This window comes from Pelmatolapia mariae, linkage group LG7 (genome assembly GCF_036321145.2).
Source record: "Pelmatolapia mariae isolate MD_Pm_ZW linkage group LG7, Pm_UMD_F_2, whole genome shotgun sequence".
NCBI classification, from domain to species: Eukaryota; Metazoa; Chordata; class Actinopteri; order Cichliformes; family Cichlidae; genus Pelmatolapia; species Pelmatolapia mariae.
Window position 1 is genome coordinate 55,894,336 of NC_086233.1, and position 18,058 is coordinate 55,912,393.

Below are 18,058 nucleotides of genomic sequence, written 5' to 3' on the forward strand. Positions count from 1 at the left end.
GTTGCCAGGCACCTTAGTAGAGGTGGAAACCAATTACCGGTGAAGGTATAGCGTGTCACACCAATATGTCGCTTTCTCTCTTTCCCTCTATCTTTTGTGTTTTTTTCCTCCCCTTTATTCTCTCTTTCAAATCTTTGGCACGATAAATGGGTTGATAAATATGCAGATTGTTCCTACATAATCAGAAACAAATATAGCAAAATAGCCATCCTTGTCAGACTACCTAAAGGCTTTGTCTCATCTGGAGCCACTTACATAAATTGATGTCACTGTCACCTATAAAGTGTTTATAAGCAGGGCTCCAATGGGGCTTAAAGGTCAGACAATCTGTTAAAATGCTAAGTATGATGAATGAGATGCACTGTAATAATTCTGTGGTAACAGCAGAGAAATCAGAAGTGATGGAGGATTCTGGTGACGTGTCTGTTTAACCTTTTTGATTGTTTTTTTCATAAAAATGTGAAGGGAGTTGTGTGGACGGTCCTCTTGTTTGTTATTGTGAAGACATAACATGTATAAAACAGGACTAAAAAGAACATTGCTTTTGCATCCTCAACTGCTACTTTTAATTTGCCAATAAATCCATTTTCACAGAGCAGCAGCACCACAGAAATTCATCTTTTCATATGAATTGTCCTCAGAGGAGCCATCACCATGGTGAAGCATCTTCCGAGCGACTGCCTTCTTAAGTTCACGGAGGAAATGAAATAGAAATGAATCAGAAAGGGAAAGAAAAGACAGAAGTGCAGGCATACTACATTAAATACAAATGGCAGCACACATGGTCCTTTGACTGCATTAACTACATAACACAGTTGGATACATGAGAGATTAGAAAGGATGTGAAGCTTTCCTACAGGCGGATGTGATTTGCAGTACAGTCTCCAATATCTCCTCTCTTTTTGCTTTCCCCCCAATTTGCCAGCAATAGTTGACTGACTCATCGATCAGTCAGATTTGTTAACTCTTTCTTTCTACTGTTATGAATGTGGGAATGCAACACTAATGTTGGTCAAATGTTGGTACACTACTTGAAGTCCTGCTTTGGCGCAGTCGGTTTACAGTGGCACGAACTTTGTGCCACTGTGTGTGTGTGAGTGTGTGAGGGAGAGAAATAGAGTATAGACGTTTCTTGTTTTAGAAAAGGTAAATCAATAATTTATCACAGAGTTAAACCAAACAGTCTGCGCGCTTTTCTGTCAGGCATCCACCAGGATCCAGGAAAGAGGAATGGGGAACTGCTTCTTTTTATGAAGTCTTGGTGCTTTCAAGTGTGTGCGTATACTGCCTGTGTCAGACTGCTCGCTTTCTGCTGACACTCAGGACACACACCTAAGTGTACTCTAGGCGAGACAGAGAGGGGAGAGAGAGAGAGAGAGAGAGAGAGGAGCTTGCAGCAGCGAGGCAACTTGCAGCTGAGGGAGCGAGGAGAGGACACATGAGGCCAGTCGCAGCTGATCAGGCTCTGTGCATGAAGCCTGCTTCTATTGTACGAGAGAACGGCAGGCTGATTAAAACAAGAGGGGATAACGCTCCACACGTTAAAAAGCCTGAACTGCTCTCGCGGTATGGACGGGTTACAGTCACAAAATGCTGGAGTTGGTGGCATCGCGGAAGACGCGGAGGAAAAGTATCGCGCACTCGCCTATGACACTGCTCTGAGCACTTTGGTGGCAGTGGCCCTGTATGTCGTGATAAAAGTGAGCCTGGACGGCTTCAGACAGTGGCGGGCCAAGATCTCCGTGCTCGTCGTGGGTTCGGGACCCGTGGGACTGACGGCCGCGCTGGTTGCTGTCCGCTCCGGGAAGGTGCTGAAATTGACCGTGCTGGACGAGAGGTACCGGACCGCCCTGCTCTCCCGGCCCCAGCAGATCGCCCTGGATCCCCGCAGTGTGAAGTTTCTGCTGGGACTCGGGGTGGACTTTGATAACATGGAGGGCTGCTGGCACAACGATCATTTCTTCACCAGAATAGGCGTGTTTCAGGAGTACCTGCTGAGCATCCTGGAGCAGAAGAAACAGAGGGTGGACGTCAAGGTGCAGCTGGGAACCAAGGTATGCCCTCTTCCCCGATTTTAAGTTAGGTCAATGAGTTGATAATCGCACGGTCTCTGTATGCAACATGTCTTGAATCTCCTCGGTGTTTTCTGTGTTGTAGATAGCTTAATTCTCAAAATAATCCTCACTGTGCTCACTGAAAAAGGATGCACAACTTCATTTCGTTCAGTTCATTCAACACAGACGCCAGTGAGCTGAGGAGAAAATGTGCGATGAGTCAGTCCAGAAGAAAGGCGGACTTCCCACGCTACCTCATTTTGCAATGACTGACAGTCAAAACCCGATTCTCCAAAAGACTCTGGTGTGTGCCTCCACTCCAGCAGGGGTCTGATAGCCATCAGCAGTGGTGGTGACATAGAAGTATGTCCCTGTGTCTACTCGAAGGCTCAATCTCAGGCTCCCAGTGAACCATGTCTGATGCTGCATCTCACTTATTCGTTTTTCTTTTCTTTTCTTTTCTTTTCTTTTCTTTTCTTTTCTTCTTTTTTGCATTTAAGAATCTTATTCTTCTTTTTGTATATCTCTCAGCACGACACTGAACTCACCACTGAAACACAGGGAACATTTTATTTTTTTATATTGGCAGCAAAGAGTGAGCCTTCAGCCTTACATTTCATTTTCTGTAGATCAGTTTGATCATTCACTCTAGTCACAATATAAAGATACTACTGAACCATTTTCCTAGGTCCTCACAAAATACTGTAAAATGTCAGAGTGAAACCGCCAGTTGAAATAACATGTTATGTAAGCTGACCTTAGACCTGAGGAGAATCCTTTCTACAAATGGCAGAATTACAGTAAACACATCTCAACCTAAACACATTATAGCACAAAAATAAAACTGATTTCAAATTGTAATCCTTTTTCAAATCCATTCTATTTTTATAGATTTCCACAGTGATTTTTTAAAAGGGATTCCCACCCCAAATTCATAATAACTCTGTATTCCTGCACCTGATTGCATGACACAGCCTTGATGATGAAATAATGACTGATATACCTGTTGTGAGCTTGTTTTTCATTGTTTTCATAGCATTTACTCACCAGCAGCTCCTGTCCTCCTGCAGCTAGACTTCAGCTCATGACAAAGAATTAACCTACTAACACAAAGACCTCAGAATGGTTGCCCAGAGTGAAGCTGTCATTGCTCAGAGTGGGCAAACAATGGTTAAGTGTTCAGTGAATATTTGTGGCATGACTGGAAAATAAAGCCTAGATTTTATGAATGTGGGTGTTTTAGTACACTTTGATGTTTCCCTTCTAACTACTCATCAAACAGAATGAAAGCATTATTTAATCTGTCAGACCGTATCATAGCTGATGCTGCTTTTTTGGCTCTGGCTAGCAGCCGCTCATCTTTCCTCTGCTCTTCAGTGACTCACTAACCTTTGGAAGGTGGAAGACGAGGTCGACAAACACATCTGACTTCAATTATGTTTAGAATCACTGCCAAGTTCACCATTTCTTCTTTATTAGAAAGGGCAGTGGGTGTGATGACAGGTATTTTTACCTCCTAGCCCATCAATGCTTCAAAGATCTGAGAATACAAAAGGTGTCTTTTAAATCATCTCTTCACTGTAGACTAAATGGATTAAATACAGATCTATTAGGCTATGAGCTCTTATACCCTCTGTATAACCCTTTTATTGTCCCTTTAAGCCTGTCACTGTGTACCCAACTTGGTCTGATCCTTCTCCTCCTATCCACAGGGTAGGAGATATTGTTTAACTTTGAGGCCGTCATGCATACAACATGACTGTAATAAAGGTCTAAAAGATGTGCAGCTGCTGAGAGAAACATAGCCTTTGGAGGCTATTGGTATATTTACAACCCATCTGCCACTTAGATTAGTAAGTAGAGGAAGAACAGGTCAGCCAGCTGGTCAAGGAGCAGATGCAATAATGCCAAATGCAGAAAAAGCAAAGATGAAAATAGCAGTAAATATAAAACATAATTTTAAAAAGTAGAGATTTCAATATTTTGGGTAAGAAAATAACCAGCTTTGCCCTTTCATTCAGTGTAAGTTTTAGCTAACTTACATTGGCTTCCTGTGAAATTTGCTATTGATTTTAAAATTCTTTAACTCATTTATAAAATTTTAAATAATATGGCGCCGAGCTATTTAACAGAACTTCTCCATTTGTAACCCAAAAAAAGCACTAAGATCTTCTAACCAGATGCTCTTAATGCAACCTAGGTCTAGGCTGAAAACCAGAGGCGATCGTGCCTTTGCTATCGCAGTATCTAGACTATGGAACAATCTCCCTATTGCCATTCGCACTTCTGAGTCTATTCAGTCTTTTAAATCTCGCTTAAAGACTCGTCTTTTTACTTTGGCTTTGACTTAAGTTAGTTGACTATCATTTGGCTGATTTCTATGTTTGTCTTGTGTTGCTATTGTCTTGCTGTTGGTAAATTATTTCACTCGCTCCTAATTTGTGAAGCAGTTTGATCGACATTGTTGTTTTTAAATGTGCTATATAAATAAATTTTGATTTGATTTGAGTTTTATGAAGATTCTCTGAATCTTTAAATGATTCACAAGAAATGTTTAGCTACCTGCCCGTGCATTATTTTACAAGCTGGTGAACCCCGCAGTCAACCTTCCTTCACCCTCTTTTTTCACCCACCTTTTTGATTGCATATATTTCAAGAAACAACTCTTGTTTTTTTTTTTTTTTTAATGTACAAGGTTTAAAGTTTACACAGCATCTCACCTCTACTTGGAAGCAGGATTGTAGTTGCAGCCATGTTAACCTGTATACAATTTATAACATTTTACCTGTTTTGCAGGTAAACTAGCCTGTAATTTACAGGTTGCTTAATAGTTATAGCCAGAACTCCTTTACAAGCTTTGTTATCTTCACTTCTTTGATAATTGGCTGTTAACTAATTTATTATCCCTTTTTGTTTTAGTTCACTGAGGATTACCTGCGACAGATTCCACACAATAACTGGCCACGTGTGATTGTGGTAGCTGATGGATCTTGTGGCGACTCCTGCTCTGTGTTGGGGATCAGCTCTGACTACACTGTGGAGTCCTGTCATGCATATGGAGCTAATGCAACTATAGAGAGATTAGACCAGAGACAGGTTAGGAAAAGCACACACACACACACACACACACACACACACACACACACACACACACACACACACACACACACACACACACACACACACACACACACACACACACACAATGATCTGATGCGTGAATGAACATTATGCAAAGACTAAAGAAAGCATGTGTGCACAAAACAGTCAACAGGTTGTCAGTTGTGTAAAGAATAAACACAGTGAAGGGATGTCCCACTGTGGATGATTTTATTTGGACTCCCATAAAGCTAATCTGAGGAGAAACTGATGTAGACCAGCCGATAACAGCCACACACGATATATGAGTCATAAGAATAGCCAGATTTCAGAAGACTGTTGAATTTCATCAGCATCAACAGTGGCTCTATTTTGATTTTACTCATAGAATTTGAAAAGAGCAGCTGCTGCTCTGATGGAGCAGGTGAAGGCAATGATAAAGCTTTGGATTTATTACACTCCCCTCGACAGACTCATAATCTGCTCCTGGCTTGGTGAATATGAATTAAGGTATCAGAACATCAGCTGTGAGGGTTTTTTTTTACACACTGTGTTCTAAAGGTTAGTTTGCATCACATAAGTGACTGACCAAGAGAATTACAGCACTGTGTAAAAGTATTAACCCAACCCCTCATTTCTTTATATTTTGCTACAAAAACAGCAAATAGCTGCAATGATTTATTGAAACATCAGCAAAAATGCTTGAAAAATATAGTATATGAAGCAAAAAAAAGAGTTTATACAAGTCCAACAGGATTGAAAGTCAATATTTGACACCTTTATTTTTTTGTGGCCTTTTGACATCTAAACATGGTGTATATTATAGCATCCAAAGAGTTCCATTTTGGTCTTAATCTGACCAGACTGTATTCTCCTAGTATTTTACAGGATTGTCTAAATGTTGTTCAGTAAACCTTAAACACACCTTAATATGCTTTTTCTTCAGCAATGGAGTCTTGTGTGGCGAGCGTGCATACAGGCCACAGCAGTGCAGTGCTTATTCTTTTGGGCTCTTGGACAGCTCTTCTCATAGTTCCTTCCACCTGGTTGTAGCAGTTTTATGGTGAAATGATCGGAACCTTCAGTAGTTTAGAAATTCTTTTGTAACCAATCCCATCAGTATGTTTTGCAGCTATAAGGTTGCAAAACATTGGTAATGAGACTCCTTTTTTATGGGCCATCAGTTGGGACTGAACCAGCTGATATTAATTTGCACTAAATGGCAAGATTGTTTTATAATTACTGATACATTTCAGCTGGTGTCATGACTTTCCACACCTTTTTGCACCTCCCTTTCTTCATGTGTTCAATACTTTTTCTGTGTCATTTCTCATTATTACACATTTGTTTGCATGTGTAGATTGGATATGTTGTTACCGACATCTGGTGAGAATTTCATGTTAATAACACCTTTAGAAATAGATTTACTTAGAAAATTTGTGATGTGTTCAATATTTATTTTCCACTGAGATAATTTCTGATGAACCTCCAGAGAACAATAGATAGATCATTTGAAAAGCCATGTTTATCTGCTGTAGATAGTTTCATAGGCCTGCAGCTTCTTGTTTTGTCCTCTGCTTATCCCGTTTCCCCAAATATTTAAGGACACCATGATTTCAGGTAATAACTCTAACTTCTTGACAGAGAAATGCAATTTTATGCCTGTCAAACTGTGTTATCATAGATCTTATCCTAAAACTTTACAAGATCAAAAGGATCTCATCGAATTTCTTCATCAGAAATTCGATGTGGAAGTGGAAAGCAGCACAAGAGGCCAACTTTGAGCCAATTGCACAAGTGCGGGATTTACGAAGGAGATGCTCTATATCCCTGCTGCTGCCCTTTATAGGCCTGAACCCCCTCAGCCAGATCTTTAACAAGACTGACTATGAATACAAACTGCGGAATAGAGCAAACATAAGCCATCTCCTCTACATGGATAACACCAAGCTGTATGCCAAGAAGTAACTGATCATTGATCCGCACCACTAGGATTCACAGCAATGACAATGGAATGTCAATGTGGACTGAAGAAGTGAAGTCAGATGGTAACAAAGAGAGGTGTCATGATGTGCAGTGTGGCAGGCAGGAATTGGACCCAAAATGCAGGACTCAGAGGAAAACCGTGAACTCAAAAACTCTGCTTTAATGCAGGCTTGGAAAGAATACAAAATGATAACAAACAAAACTGGGAATCCAAGAATACAACTCACGAGAGAACACACAGCACAAGAGGGGAACCGACGTTAACGACGCAACAACAAGAACTAACTGACAGGGACTAAAATACACTGGCAAGCACATGAGGAAACGAGGAACAGGTGGGCACACAGCTGGGACTCATGGACATAATGAGACACAGACCTACAAAGCATAACAGGAAACACACAGACTATTTTACTACAAAAACGTGAGGACCCGAACGGAGTACAGAGGGAAGACACAGGTAGGGATGATAAACACGACGACCAAACTCAAAGAACTAATACAAAATCAGAATAAACTAGAAAATGATAATAATAAACTCACAGCGCTGGGTCACCGACCCAGGACCATGACAGTACCCCCCCCCCCCCCCCCCCCTCAAGGGCTGGCCCCTGACAGCCCCAAAACACAAACAGACCACCGAGCCAGGGTGGGCGGCGGGAGGTCCAGGACGGAGGGCCCGGAACAGAACAAAACAAGAGCCCCCCAGAGAACCAAACAAAATGTCCAAAAGCACGCAGGGGAGCAGAGTCCAAAACATAGTTCAGGTGGCCGGCCTGGGGGCCGATAGGCCAGAAGGCCAGGACAGTTCATCTCGGGAGGTCGACCCCATGGAAAGCAGTGGCGGTGAAGCAGTCGAAGGGAATCTGGAGGCCGGCCGCACGGAAGACAGTGGCGGCGGCGCGGAAGGCAGTGGCGGCGGCGACACAAGTCCGGAGGCCAGCCGTGCGGAAGGCAGCGGCAGTGTTCAGGAGGTCGTCCATAGTGGCGACGATGTCCAACAAACAGCCTGGCAGATGACCGACGATGCCGAGGTGGCAGTTGGGGACCTGAAGGCGGCGTGGCCCCCGCAGAGCCAGACGAGGCAGAAGCAGAGGCAGGACCAGGGGAAGCTGAAGCTGATGCAGAAGCTGTACCAGAAGAAGCTGAAGCTGACGCAGGCGAAGTTGATGAGGCCGAACCAGGCGAAGCTGAAGCTGACGCAGAGGCTGGACCAGGCGAAGCTGAAGCTGCTGCTGTAGGCGAGGATGAGAATGAAACTGCCGCCGCGGGTGTGGATGAAGACACAGAGGCTGGACCAGGCGAGGCAGAGGCTGGACCAGGCGAGGCAGAGGCTGGACCAGGCGAGGCAGAGGCTGGACCAGGCGAGGCAGAGGCTGGACCAGGCGAGGCAGAGGCTGGACCAGGCGAGGCAGAGGCTGGACCAGGCGAGGCAGAGGCTGGACCAGGCGAGGCAGGACCGGGCGGCAGCGTGGTAGCTGCGAAAGCCAATGAAGCTGATGCTGACGCTGCAGGCGTGGATGAGGCTGATGACGATGAGGACGCTGCAGGCGTGGGTGATGACGCGGAGGCTGGACCAGACGAAGGCGAAGCTGGTGATGAAGCGGAGGCTGGACCAGACGAGGAAGAGGACACGGAGGCTGGACCAGACGAAGGCGAAGCTGGTGATGAAGTGGAGGCTGGACCAGACGAGGAAGAGGACACGGAGGCTGGACCAGATGAAGGCGAAGCTGGTGATGAAGCTGCTGCTGCTGCAGGCGGTGATGAAGCTGCTGCTGCTGCAGGCGGTGATGAAGCTGCTGCTGCTGCAGGCGGTGATGAAGCTGCTGCTGCTGCAGGCGGTGATGAAGCTGCTGCTGCTGCAGGCGGTGATGAAGCTGCTGCTGCTGCTGCAGGCGGTGGTGAAGCTGCTGCTGCTGCTGCAGGCGGTGGTGAAGCTGCTGCTGCTGCAGGCGGTGATGAAGCTGCTGCTGCTGCAGGCGGTGGTGAAGCTGCTGCTGCTGCAGGCGGTGGTGAAGTTGCTGCTGCTGCAGGCGAGGATGATGAAGCTGATGCAGCAGGCTGGATGATGAAGCTGATGCAGCAGGCGAAGGCGGAGACACGGAGGCTGGACCAGACGAGGGCGCAGACACGGAGGCTGGACCAGACGAGGGCGCAGACACGGAGGCTGGACCAGACGAGGGCGCAGACACGGAGGCTGGACCAGACGAGGGCGCAGACACGGAGGCTGGACCAGACGAGGGCGCAGACACGGAGGCTGGACCAGACGAGGGCGAAGACACGGAGGCTGGACCAGACGAGGGCGAAGACACGGAGGCTGGACCAGACGAGGGCGAAGCTGGTGATGAAGCTGCTGCTGCTGCAGGCGGGGATGAAGCTGCTGCTGCAGCAGCAGGCGAGGATGATGAAGCTGATGCAGCAGGCGAAGCCGGAGACACGGAGGCTGGACCAGGCGAGGATGCAGACACGGAGGCTGGACCAGACGAGGACGAAGACACGGAGGCTGGACCAGACGAGGACGAAGACACGGAGGCTGGACCAGACGAGGACGAAGACACGGAGGCTGGACCAGACGAGGACGAAGACACGGAGGCTGGACCAGACGAGGACGAAGACACGGAGGCTGGACCAGACGAGGACAAAGACACGGAGGCTGGACCAGGCGTGGAAGAAGCTGATGCCGACGCCGGACCAGGCGTGGAAGAAGCTGATGCCGACGCCGGACCAGGCGTGGATGAAGCTGATGCCGACGCCGGACCAGGCGTGGATGAAGCTGAAGCAGAGGCTGGACCAGGGGAAGGAGCTGCAGGTGGTGGTGCTGCAGGTGACGACGTGGGAGCCGCAGATGGTGGCGTTGCAGGCGACGGTTTGGGAGCCGCAGGTGGCACCGCAGGTGGGGGCGCTGCAGACGGCGGCGTGGGAGCCGCAGATGGCGGCGCTGCAGCCGATGTGATAGCTGGACGGGCTCCTCGGTCCCCCCAGCGACAGAAGCAGGCTGGAGCGGTTCCTTGGACCCCTCAGAGAAAACAGACACAGAACCAGTAGGCCCGGGCGCCTCTGGCATACATGAGGAAAACCGCAGCTGCACAGAGCACTGACCCTGCTCAGGCAGTGACAGCCGGGTGCAGTCCTTTGGGGTTTGTGCTGAATGTGACGATGAAAGACTCCCCTGTGGCCGTACCTGCTGCGATGCAGAACCAAGAACTGCTCCAGTCGATACTGCAGGGGAGAGTGGAAGTGTGGTAGGATGACGATGGCGAGGGTACGATGTCGTTTTCTGGGGTGTATCGAACGATTTGGCCATAAACAGTGACGAAAAAAAGATGCTGATGCTGCGAATACCAGGTGGCGAGGGTTTCCAAGAGGGCAGCTGAATCTTACTCGCCCGGACCGCCCATGCCAAATAATTCAAAGCAAATCCTGGCTCTCAGAGCTGTTATCAGTTGTTTTAATCTGTTGATGTCCAACAAACCGACTGTGTAGGTAGAAGATGACAAAAAGTTGTCAAAAAAACTACCTGGGTGAGCTTATTGGATGTGTCCTTAGCGTGGATTATGTCCCGGCAGTAATCCCACAGCTGCACAATATACTGGAAACGTGAGTCCGCTGGGTCCATCTGATGGTTGCGTCGTACTGTCATGATGTGCGGTGTGGCAGGCAGGAATTGGACCCAAAATGCAGGACTCAGAGGAAAACCGTGAACTCAAAAACTCTGCTTTAATGCAGGCTTGGAAAGAATACAAAATGATAACAAACAAAACTGGGAATCCAAGAATACAACTCACGAGAGAACACACAGCACAAGAGGGGAACCGACGTTAACGACGCAACAACAAGAACTAACTGACAGGGACTAAAATAAACTGGCAAGCACATGAGGAAATGAGGAACAGGTGGGCACACAGCTGGGACTCATGGACATAATGAGACACAGACCTACAAAGCATAACAGGAAACACACAGACTATTTTACCACACAAACGTGAGGACCCGAACGGAGTACAGAGGGAAGACACAGGTAGGGATGATAAACACGACGACCAAACTCAAAGAACTAATACAAAATCAGAATAAACTAGAAAATGATAATAATAAACTCAAAGCGCTGGGTCACCGACCCAGGACCATGACAAGAGGGAAGATCAGATCTGAGGGGTTGTACTGCCAGAAGGCAACATTGCAGACACTGAGGATAGCTATAAGTACTTTGGAATCTCATATGTATATGGGAACCACAAAGAGGCAGCTAGGAAAGGTGCAACCACCAAAGATGCTAGCATGCAGGCCGGCATAGTATACAGCAGGTGGTGGTGGGGAACACCAGGCCTCAAGGGCCGATGTCCTGCAGATTTTATATGTGTCCTTAATCCAACACAGCTGATTTAAATGGCTAAATTACCTCATCAACATGTCTTGAAGTTCTCCAGAGGCCTGGCAGTGAACTAATTATTTGATTCAAGGTGGTTTGATCCAGGGTGATATCTAAAACCTGCTGGACACTGGCCCTTGAGACCTGAAGTTCCCCACCACTGGTATACAGGAACATCTGTGCCAAGTATGGCCTGGAAACCTAAGGTCAAAATGGAATACAACCCCAAAGGTGACTGAGAATGAGCAAGCTAATATCCAGAAACACCAGAGGGGAAACACACCAGCTACTGGTAGATAGAGCAGTCACCCAAGACTGTAAGACCAAACTGACCAACTTGTGCACCGCCTGGATTGACTACAAGAAAGCCTACGACTTGGTGCCTCAGAGAATCCTTTTATGGATAATGCCAACTACATACATATCTATGGGACTTCCAGATAGTGACTGATAAACTGGTGTTTCCTAACCAACCAGAGTTGGTCATGGTGGATAAGCAGAGAAAGACAACTTTAGTGATATACCAAATATACCTCAGATGTATATTTATACAGATATACCAAATGATACAACATCAGGAAAAAGGAATATGAAAATGACCTGGGGCTGAGAGAAGAGCTAGGCAGGGGTCACCAGGATAATCAGAACACTTGGGGGCAGTGACTCTCAAAGTAGGTGTCCAGCAGAGCTCCCCCCATTAGTGGATGCACGCCCTACTTGGGACCCAAACCCCCAACCTGCTGTTCTGAAGTGCTGTAGTGTTACCATTACACTATGCAGCTGCTTTAGAGAGAGGGAGAATCCTATGTGGACAATGCCAGCCATACAAATTTAAGATAGAAACCATTAATAAAATCACAAAATCATTGAAATGTTAGAGTCCAAAATCACATTCCTGCCAATCTTTTGAGGCAGAGATATTCAAAATGCTGACAAATGACATTTACATCAGTGCTTCTGATCCTGTCCAGACCATACAGGTAGTAGCTCTTGCTGGTTATTGTATGATTCATGTGGATGAAATGTTGTTGTATTAGAGCATAGATTATCTACACTGACAACGCGTAGGGTTAATTTGGAGGAAGATAAATAAACATCGTCAGGTGAAAAGCTTCCAGGCTAATATCTGACTAATATCTGAACACAAGCATAGTCTCCCTGTATGCCACCATAACAATTCATATCACGTTCCCTTTAGTGGCAGTGTGGCTGCCTTTTATTGGCCACTTTTCTCTCTGGCTGTTTCCTGTAGTGATTGAATTTACCTCCCAGGATATGACCTGGCCGTCCCTACTGTCCTTTCTATAGCCTCCCAGTGGCTGCCCTGTTCTGTCACTGTCTCCCTTGGCAGCACTAAATGCTGTTTGATCCCTCTGGTTTATGTCACTGAAACGAAAATGAATCAATAACAGCTTGAAGGAAAATGGGAAGTAACTGCTAGATTTAAGCATTAAATAAATATTAAGCTATTCTAAAGCTCCACTCATGTGAGCATAGCTCTACAGGCAGATATGGTGTGAATAATAATGCCTGTTGATTTTTCCTGATGCACATCCCAAACGCTCTCTGTATGTATATATGCATAGAGCTAGATTTCCTTACATGTTAATGGCCTAGTGATGATATGTAACATGACACTATTTCATTGCTGGTTGTTGCACATTTTATTCACTCTGATATAATTTCATCTAGAATTTGATCTCTTCCCTCTCTTTTTAAACTTTAGGTGCCCACTCCTGAGATCCGTGCTCACAGCCTTTACTTTGACCTGTCTGCCTATGGAGTGGAGGCCTTCAGAGAGCACAGAAACCAAACAACCAAGCCTGGCTTTCACTTGAAGATCTATGGCACTTTCAGAAATCGCTACATGGCCCTTGTGTGCCCTGCCTCTGACACCAAGATGGTTCGCTTTCTTAGGCAAACTGCACACTCCTCTGTAAGACTCTTTGTTGGCTCCATTTTTTGTTTTGTTTTTGTACACTGTTATTGACAGGGACTCCAGATGATACATTTCTATGGCTATATTTAGCTGTTAATGTAGTAGAGAGGCAGATGATATTACCACTGGCTTTCACTTCTTTCTTAATCTGCCTATTCATCACTTTTCATTCATCAAATGGCCTGTTAGTGTCTGCCTGTAGCTATGTGTGTTGGCGCGTGTGTGTTTTTTGTAAAAGCCAAAAAGAACCCAAGATGAAGAAATGGAGAAAGATGAAGTACACCCCTCTGTGTGTCTCTGTGTGTAGAGAAAGGCTGTCTGCAGTTATCTGTGTAGTCATCACCCCTCCTGTGCTTCTTGTAGAGCACGTTCTTGGAGTTTTATTTAAAGTCTTCAGGTTTTCATGTCAAGTAACATCTTGATCAAATCAATCAAATTTATTTATATAGCACATTTTAAAGACCGAAGTACACCAAAGTGCTTTCCAGTAAAATCATGATACAGATAAAAATCACAATATAAAATATAACTTACAGATATAAATAATAAATAGAATATAAAATAATTACATAATCTAAATGCAAAGCCAGATGTAAATTACCCTAATTAGCCTTGAATGCCAGGTTAAACAAATACGTTTTTAGACGTGATTTAAAAGACTGAATGGAATCTGATGCACGAATATGAAGAGGAAGAGTATTCCATAACCTGGGTGCGGCAACGGCAAAGGCACGGTCTCCTCTGGTCTTCAGCCGAGACCTAGGTTGCACTAAGAGCAGTTGGCCCGATGATCTTAGTGCTCTCTTAGGGCTATACAGACAGAGGAGATCAGCTAGGTAGTCAGGTGCCATATTGTTTAGGATTTTATAAGTAAACAATAAAATTTTAAAATCAATTCGATATTTAATAGGAAGCCAATGTAAGTTGGCCAGAACAGGGGTGACAGAATCATACTTTCTAGTGCCGGTCAAGAGACGTGCTGCGGCATTTTGGACCAGCTGCAATCGCTGAAGAAGAGAAGATTGTAGGCCCAAGTAAAGAGAATTACAATAATCCAGTCTTGAAGTGATGAAAGCATGAATGAGTTTCTCCAGATCTTTGCGTGGTATATACGGTTTAGCCTTAGAAATTAGGCGCAGTTGGTGAAAGCTGGTTTTTACCACATTAGAAACCTGTTTATCTAGTTTGAAGGAACTATCCATGAAAACTCCAAGATTCCTAGCAGCTTCAGTGAGGTGATTAGCAACAGGCCCGAGTGTGCCAATCAGTTGTCCCAGAGGCATATTTCTATCAAAAACGATAATTTCTGTCTTCTTTTCATTTAAAGTAAGAAAGTTGATCATATGTAGCCTGTAGCCACAGCATGTAGTGTAGTATACACAGGTACTTAACAAGGCCATCTTTGGAGCTCTTGTTGCTATGTGGGTGGCCATTCAAATACACTGTTACTTGGTAACAGTTGACTGTGCAAGTAAGGGTCGAAGAAGAGCAGAGTTAAGCAGGGAGAGTGAAAGAAGAGGCTTGCCACTCAGTATGCTCAGTTATGGTTGTCAGCCATCAGTGGGCACATTTCTTCTTCAGTTTCCGTGCACTGACATGATTTTCCACGAGTCAATTCTGATGATAAAAGGAACAGTTTGCGTATGTTCAGAGCAAAACAGGCTATAAAGCCTCTCATTTCATTATTTCATTACGAAATAATTTCCTGAGTATTTTAGTGGATAATCAAATAACTGTGTAATCTATAAACACACACACACGCACACACAATGTCTCAGAGTTCCAAGATGAAGCCTGGATTTTCTATTGAGTTAACAGAGCAAAACAGAATAATCTTTTATTCATATGATATATGACAAAGACAAGCATTTTACATTTGATAAGGTTAGTTTTGCTTGACTATAGTTGTATATGGCTATAGTTACAGTTGCAATAGTTGCGAATTAATTTGTTCTAGCAAATCTTTTGATTAAAGTTTGAATCTGCTTTGGTTCATATAAACATTTATTAAAAAAGCTTTTATCAGCAAAGCTTAGATCTTTATGAACTTGCGATGGATTTTTGCAGATTTTATTGTAGTAACATATTTTTTGCACAGCCAGGTATATTAACACAGTTGTAAATAATAATCAGAACATATGATTATATTTACAACACCAAATCCTCTCTATTCAGGGGCCAAATAGTTTTTCGTTTTTGTTCTTTGGATTTTAGTTGTTGTTGTTGTTTTTATCAAGGCTTCATTGTATTAAGAAAATTAAAACCTTCTTGTTGTACCTCTGTGGCAGGAGCATGATTAAAAGTAGTCCGTACTGTAACCTTGATACATGTGTAAACATCATTCACCTCAAACATCAGTGGCCTCTAATCATGCTGGAAACTTTGCCGTTTTTGTTTGTTTTTCCCAGATCATGAAGAACATTTTCCATCAATCTTTCAATGCTTATAAGACAGACATAGAGCCTCGTCTCAACGATGTGACCCTCCATCACATGCAGTGCAGCCGTCGTCTCTTTGAGATTCAGCTGTCGCACAGACGCATCAGTGCTGCCTACATAGAAGGGGACAATGTGGCGGTCACTGTGGAGGGTGAGGCGGCACGTGTCCTTAATTTTGACACAGGTAGGTGTCTATAAAACATCAGTTATTGCACTGCCATGAAAAAGACAGAGTGTTTTTCCTCACATTCAGCAGGAAAAAAAAGCTTTGAACTGATGAGAAAATTAAAAAGAGTAGGATAGGAGGAAAGAGAGATGCGAGGAGAGGATAAATCCTTTTTATGCATGCAGTATAGCACATGTTGATGGGTGTGTGAGTCATTACTGCACTCAGTGGCCTTTCAGCCGACGCTTATCTGCTTTTGTCTTAATGCTGCTGAATATTTATTAATGTGTCACCGTGTTGTTTTCATTTAGACCATAAGATTAACTTCAAGGCTTTATAGGCTGATATTTGTGTGCAAAATGTGGACTTCTTAAATATCTGTTGTACCTTAACAGATAGATTTTATTTAATGGATTTATGCTGTATGTGGTTTATCTCTCCCCCTTTCCTTTCCTTTCCTTTCCTTTTTCCTTTCCTTTGCAGGTTGTGGAGTGAATCTAGGCATGCGAGGCCTGGAGTCTATGGGGACCTTCATTTACCGGACAGCCACAGCTGTGGACCAGAATGATATTCTTGAGGCACTGTCAGCTAAGATGCTGCACTCTAGACAGGTGGCTGAAACCTTCAAGCAGACAGGTCTGGCTGAGTCAATGTATGAATGAAATAGCAGAATGACTTAATGAATGCATATTGCCACCTAGTGGAAAGTGGTGGTGGATTGTTTAGTGAGTGTTTGCAATGAATCATGCAAATCATGCAAAAAAATAAGTAAATAAATAAACAAAACAAAAAAAGGACCACTGGGGTGCCTCTATGGCCAAGTGACTGAGGTACCACAAGTACCACACCGGTTCAAATTTCCTGAGCAGTGAGTGTGGGGTTTGATTCCTGGCTGGAAAGATCTTTACTGCATTTCATGTCCTTGTTCTCTTTCTTCATATTTTCCATTTGCTTTAATGTCTTTCTTTCTGATGTAATCTTTGACAAGAAAAGAAAACCAAAAAATAAATAACACTGCTATTGGTAAAGTACCAAATTTAGCTCTATTGTTATGTGGAGTGAATGAATCTATTCATGCTGGAAAACACAGAACCTGAAAACATTTGCATAACTAGACTAATAATCCACTTTCTTTAATTAGGTAAACCTCTGACTTGCTGTCCTAAATCTAGCTGATTGCATTCTGTGACACACCATGTGTTCCTAGAGAAAAGCAGACAGAGCTTCAGCATCATGAGCTCGAACTGATGTCTAGTACACGTGCAGAACAGCTGCTCTAAAGTGTTCTTATCTTTTGTCTGCGTGTATTTTTGTCTAATGATGTGGTGGTAATTATGGTGACGGTATTAAGTGTTTCCTAGAGTGGCCCATTTTTGTGTGCTGCCTTGTAAATGAGATTTTTTGGCATATTTTGAATATGTAACTGGAGTTTTCTATTATTTTCTTAATATTTTTGATTCAGGTAATTTAAAGCATTTCAGTGACATGAACCTGTTAAAGTGCTAATAAAGACTGTGACAAAGTAATTTTTGAAATTGATGATGTTTGCATAAAACCTTTCTTTTAAATTATTTTTTTAAAATTAAATGCAGTTAAAAATGCAATAAAAACAACCACAAATGTAGAGTATATCAGTCAAGGTCTAAAATACCCCAAAGTTATACAAGCAAATACACAAATACAAATCAGCATTCATCATCTGTGTGTTATTATATGCACCAATAGTGTCTTGTTGATTACTTGTTGTAAATAAACTGGATGTCAAAATGTTTTCAGAGTAAACTGAAATAAAATATGAGTGTGCATTGTCAGCAAAACTCCATATGAAGTAGCACTTCCACCTAGTGGTATGTCCTGTTTGTTGCATCTGTGCAGTCTCAAATTTTAAAAGTCATGAGTCATGTTTTTATTCAAGCCAGTAGAATATTTTTTTTAAATTTTTTATGTACTAAAGTATTGTATTAGCCAACTACATGGCAGCAGCTCATGGCAGCCATTTCAATTTAG

The 18,058-nt window shown here is 43.9% G+C and overlaps 1 protein-coding gene across 1 annotated transcript; it reads left to right on the top strand.

Moving 5' to 3' along the window:
* Positions 1-1,301: 1,301 nt before the first annotated feature.
* On the top strand, positions 1,302-17,839 carry si:dkey-234i14.6 (uncharacterized). The gene is made up of 5 exons (XM_063481172.1): positions 1,302-2,054; positions 4,974-5,150; positions 13,235-13,444; positions 15,856-16,069; positions 16,535-17,839. The coding sequence occupies exons 1-5, from the start codon at positions 1,569-1,571 to the stop codon at positions 16,711-16,713; spliced, it is 1,266 nt and encodes a 421-aa protein (XP_063337242.1). The 5' UTR covers positions 1,302-1,568; the 3' UTR covers positions 16,714-17,839.
* The last annotated feature ends 219 nt before the right edge of the window (positions 17,840-18,058 follow it).

What these genes read in the sequence shown, in the direction of transcription:
- si:dkey-234i14.6 (XM_063481172.1), top strand. Translation starts at nt 1,569, where the DNA reads ATGGACGGGTTACAGTCACAAAATGCTGGAGTTGGTGGCATCGCGGAA. An exon ending in AGAGATTAGACCAGAGACAG is followed by an intron (nt 5,151 to 13,234) that starts GTTAGGAAAAGC and finishes TTTAAACTTTAG; the next exon opens with GTGCCCACTCCTGAGATCCG. An exon ending in GGCAAACTGCACACTCCTCT is followed by an intron (nt 13,445 to 15,855) that starts GTAAGACTCTTT and finishes TGTTTTTCCCAG; the next exon opens with ATCATGAAGAACATTTTCCA.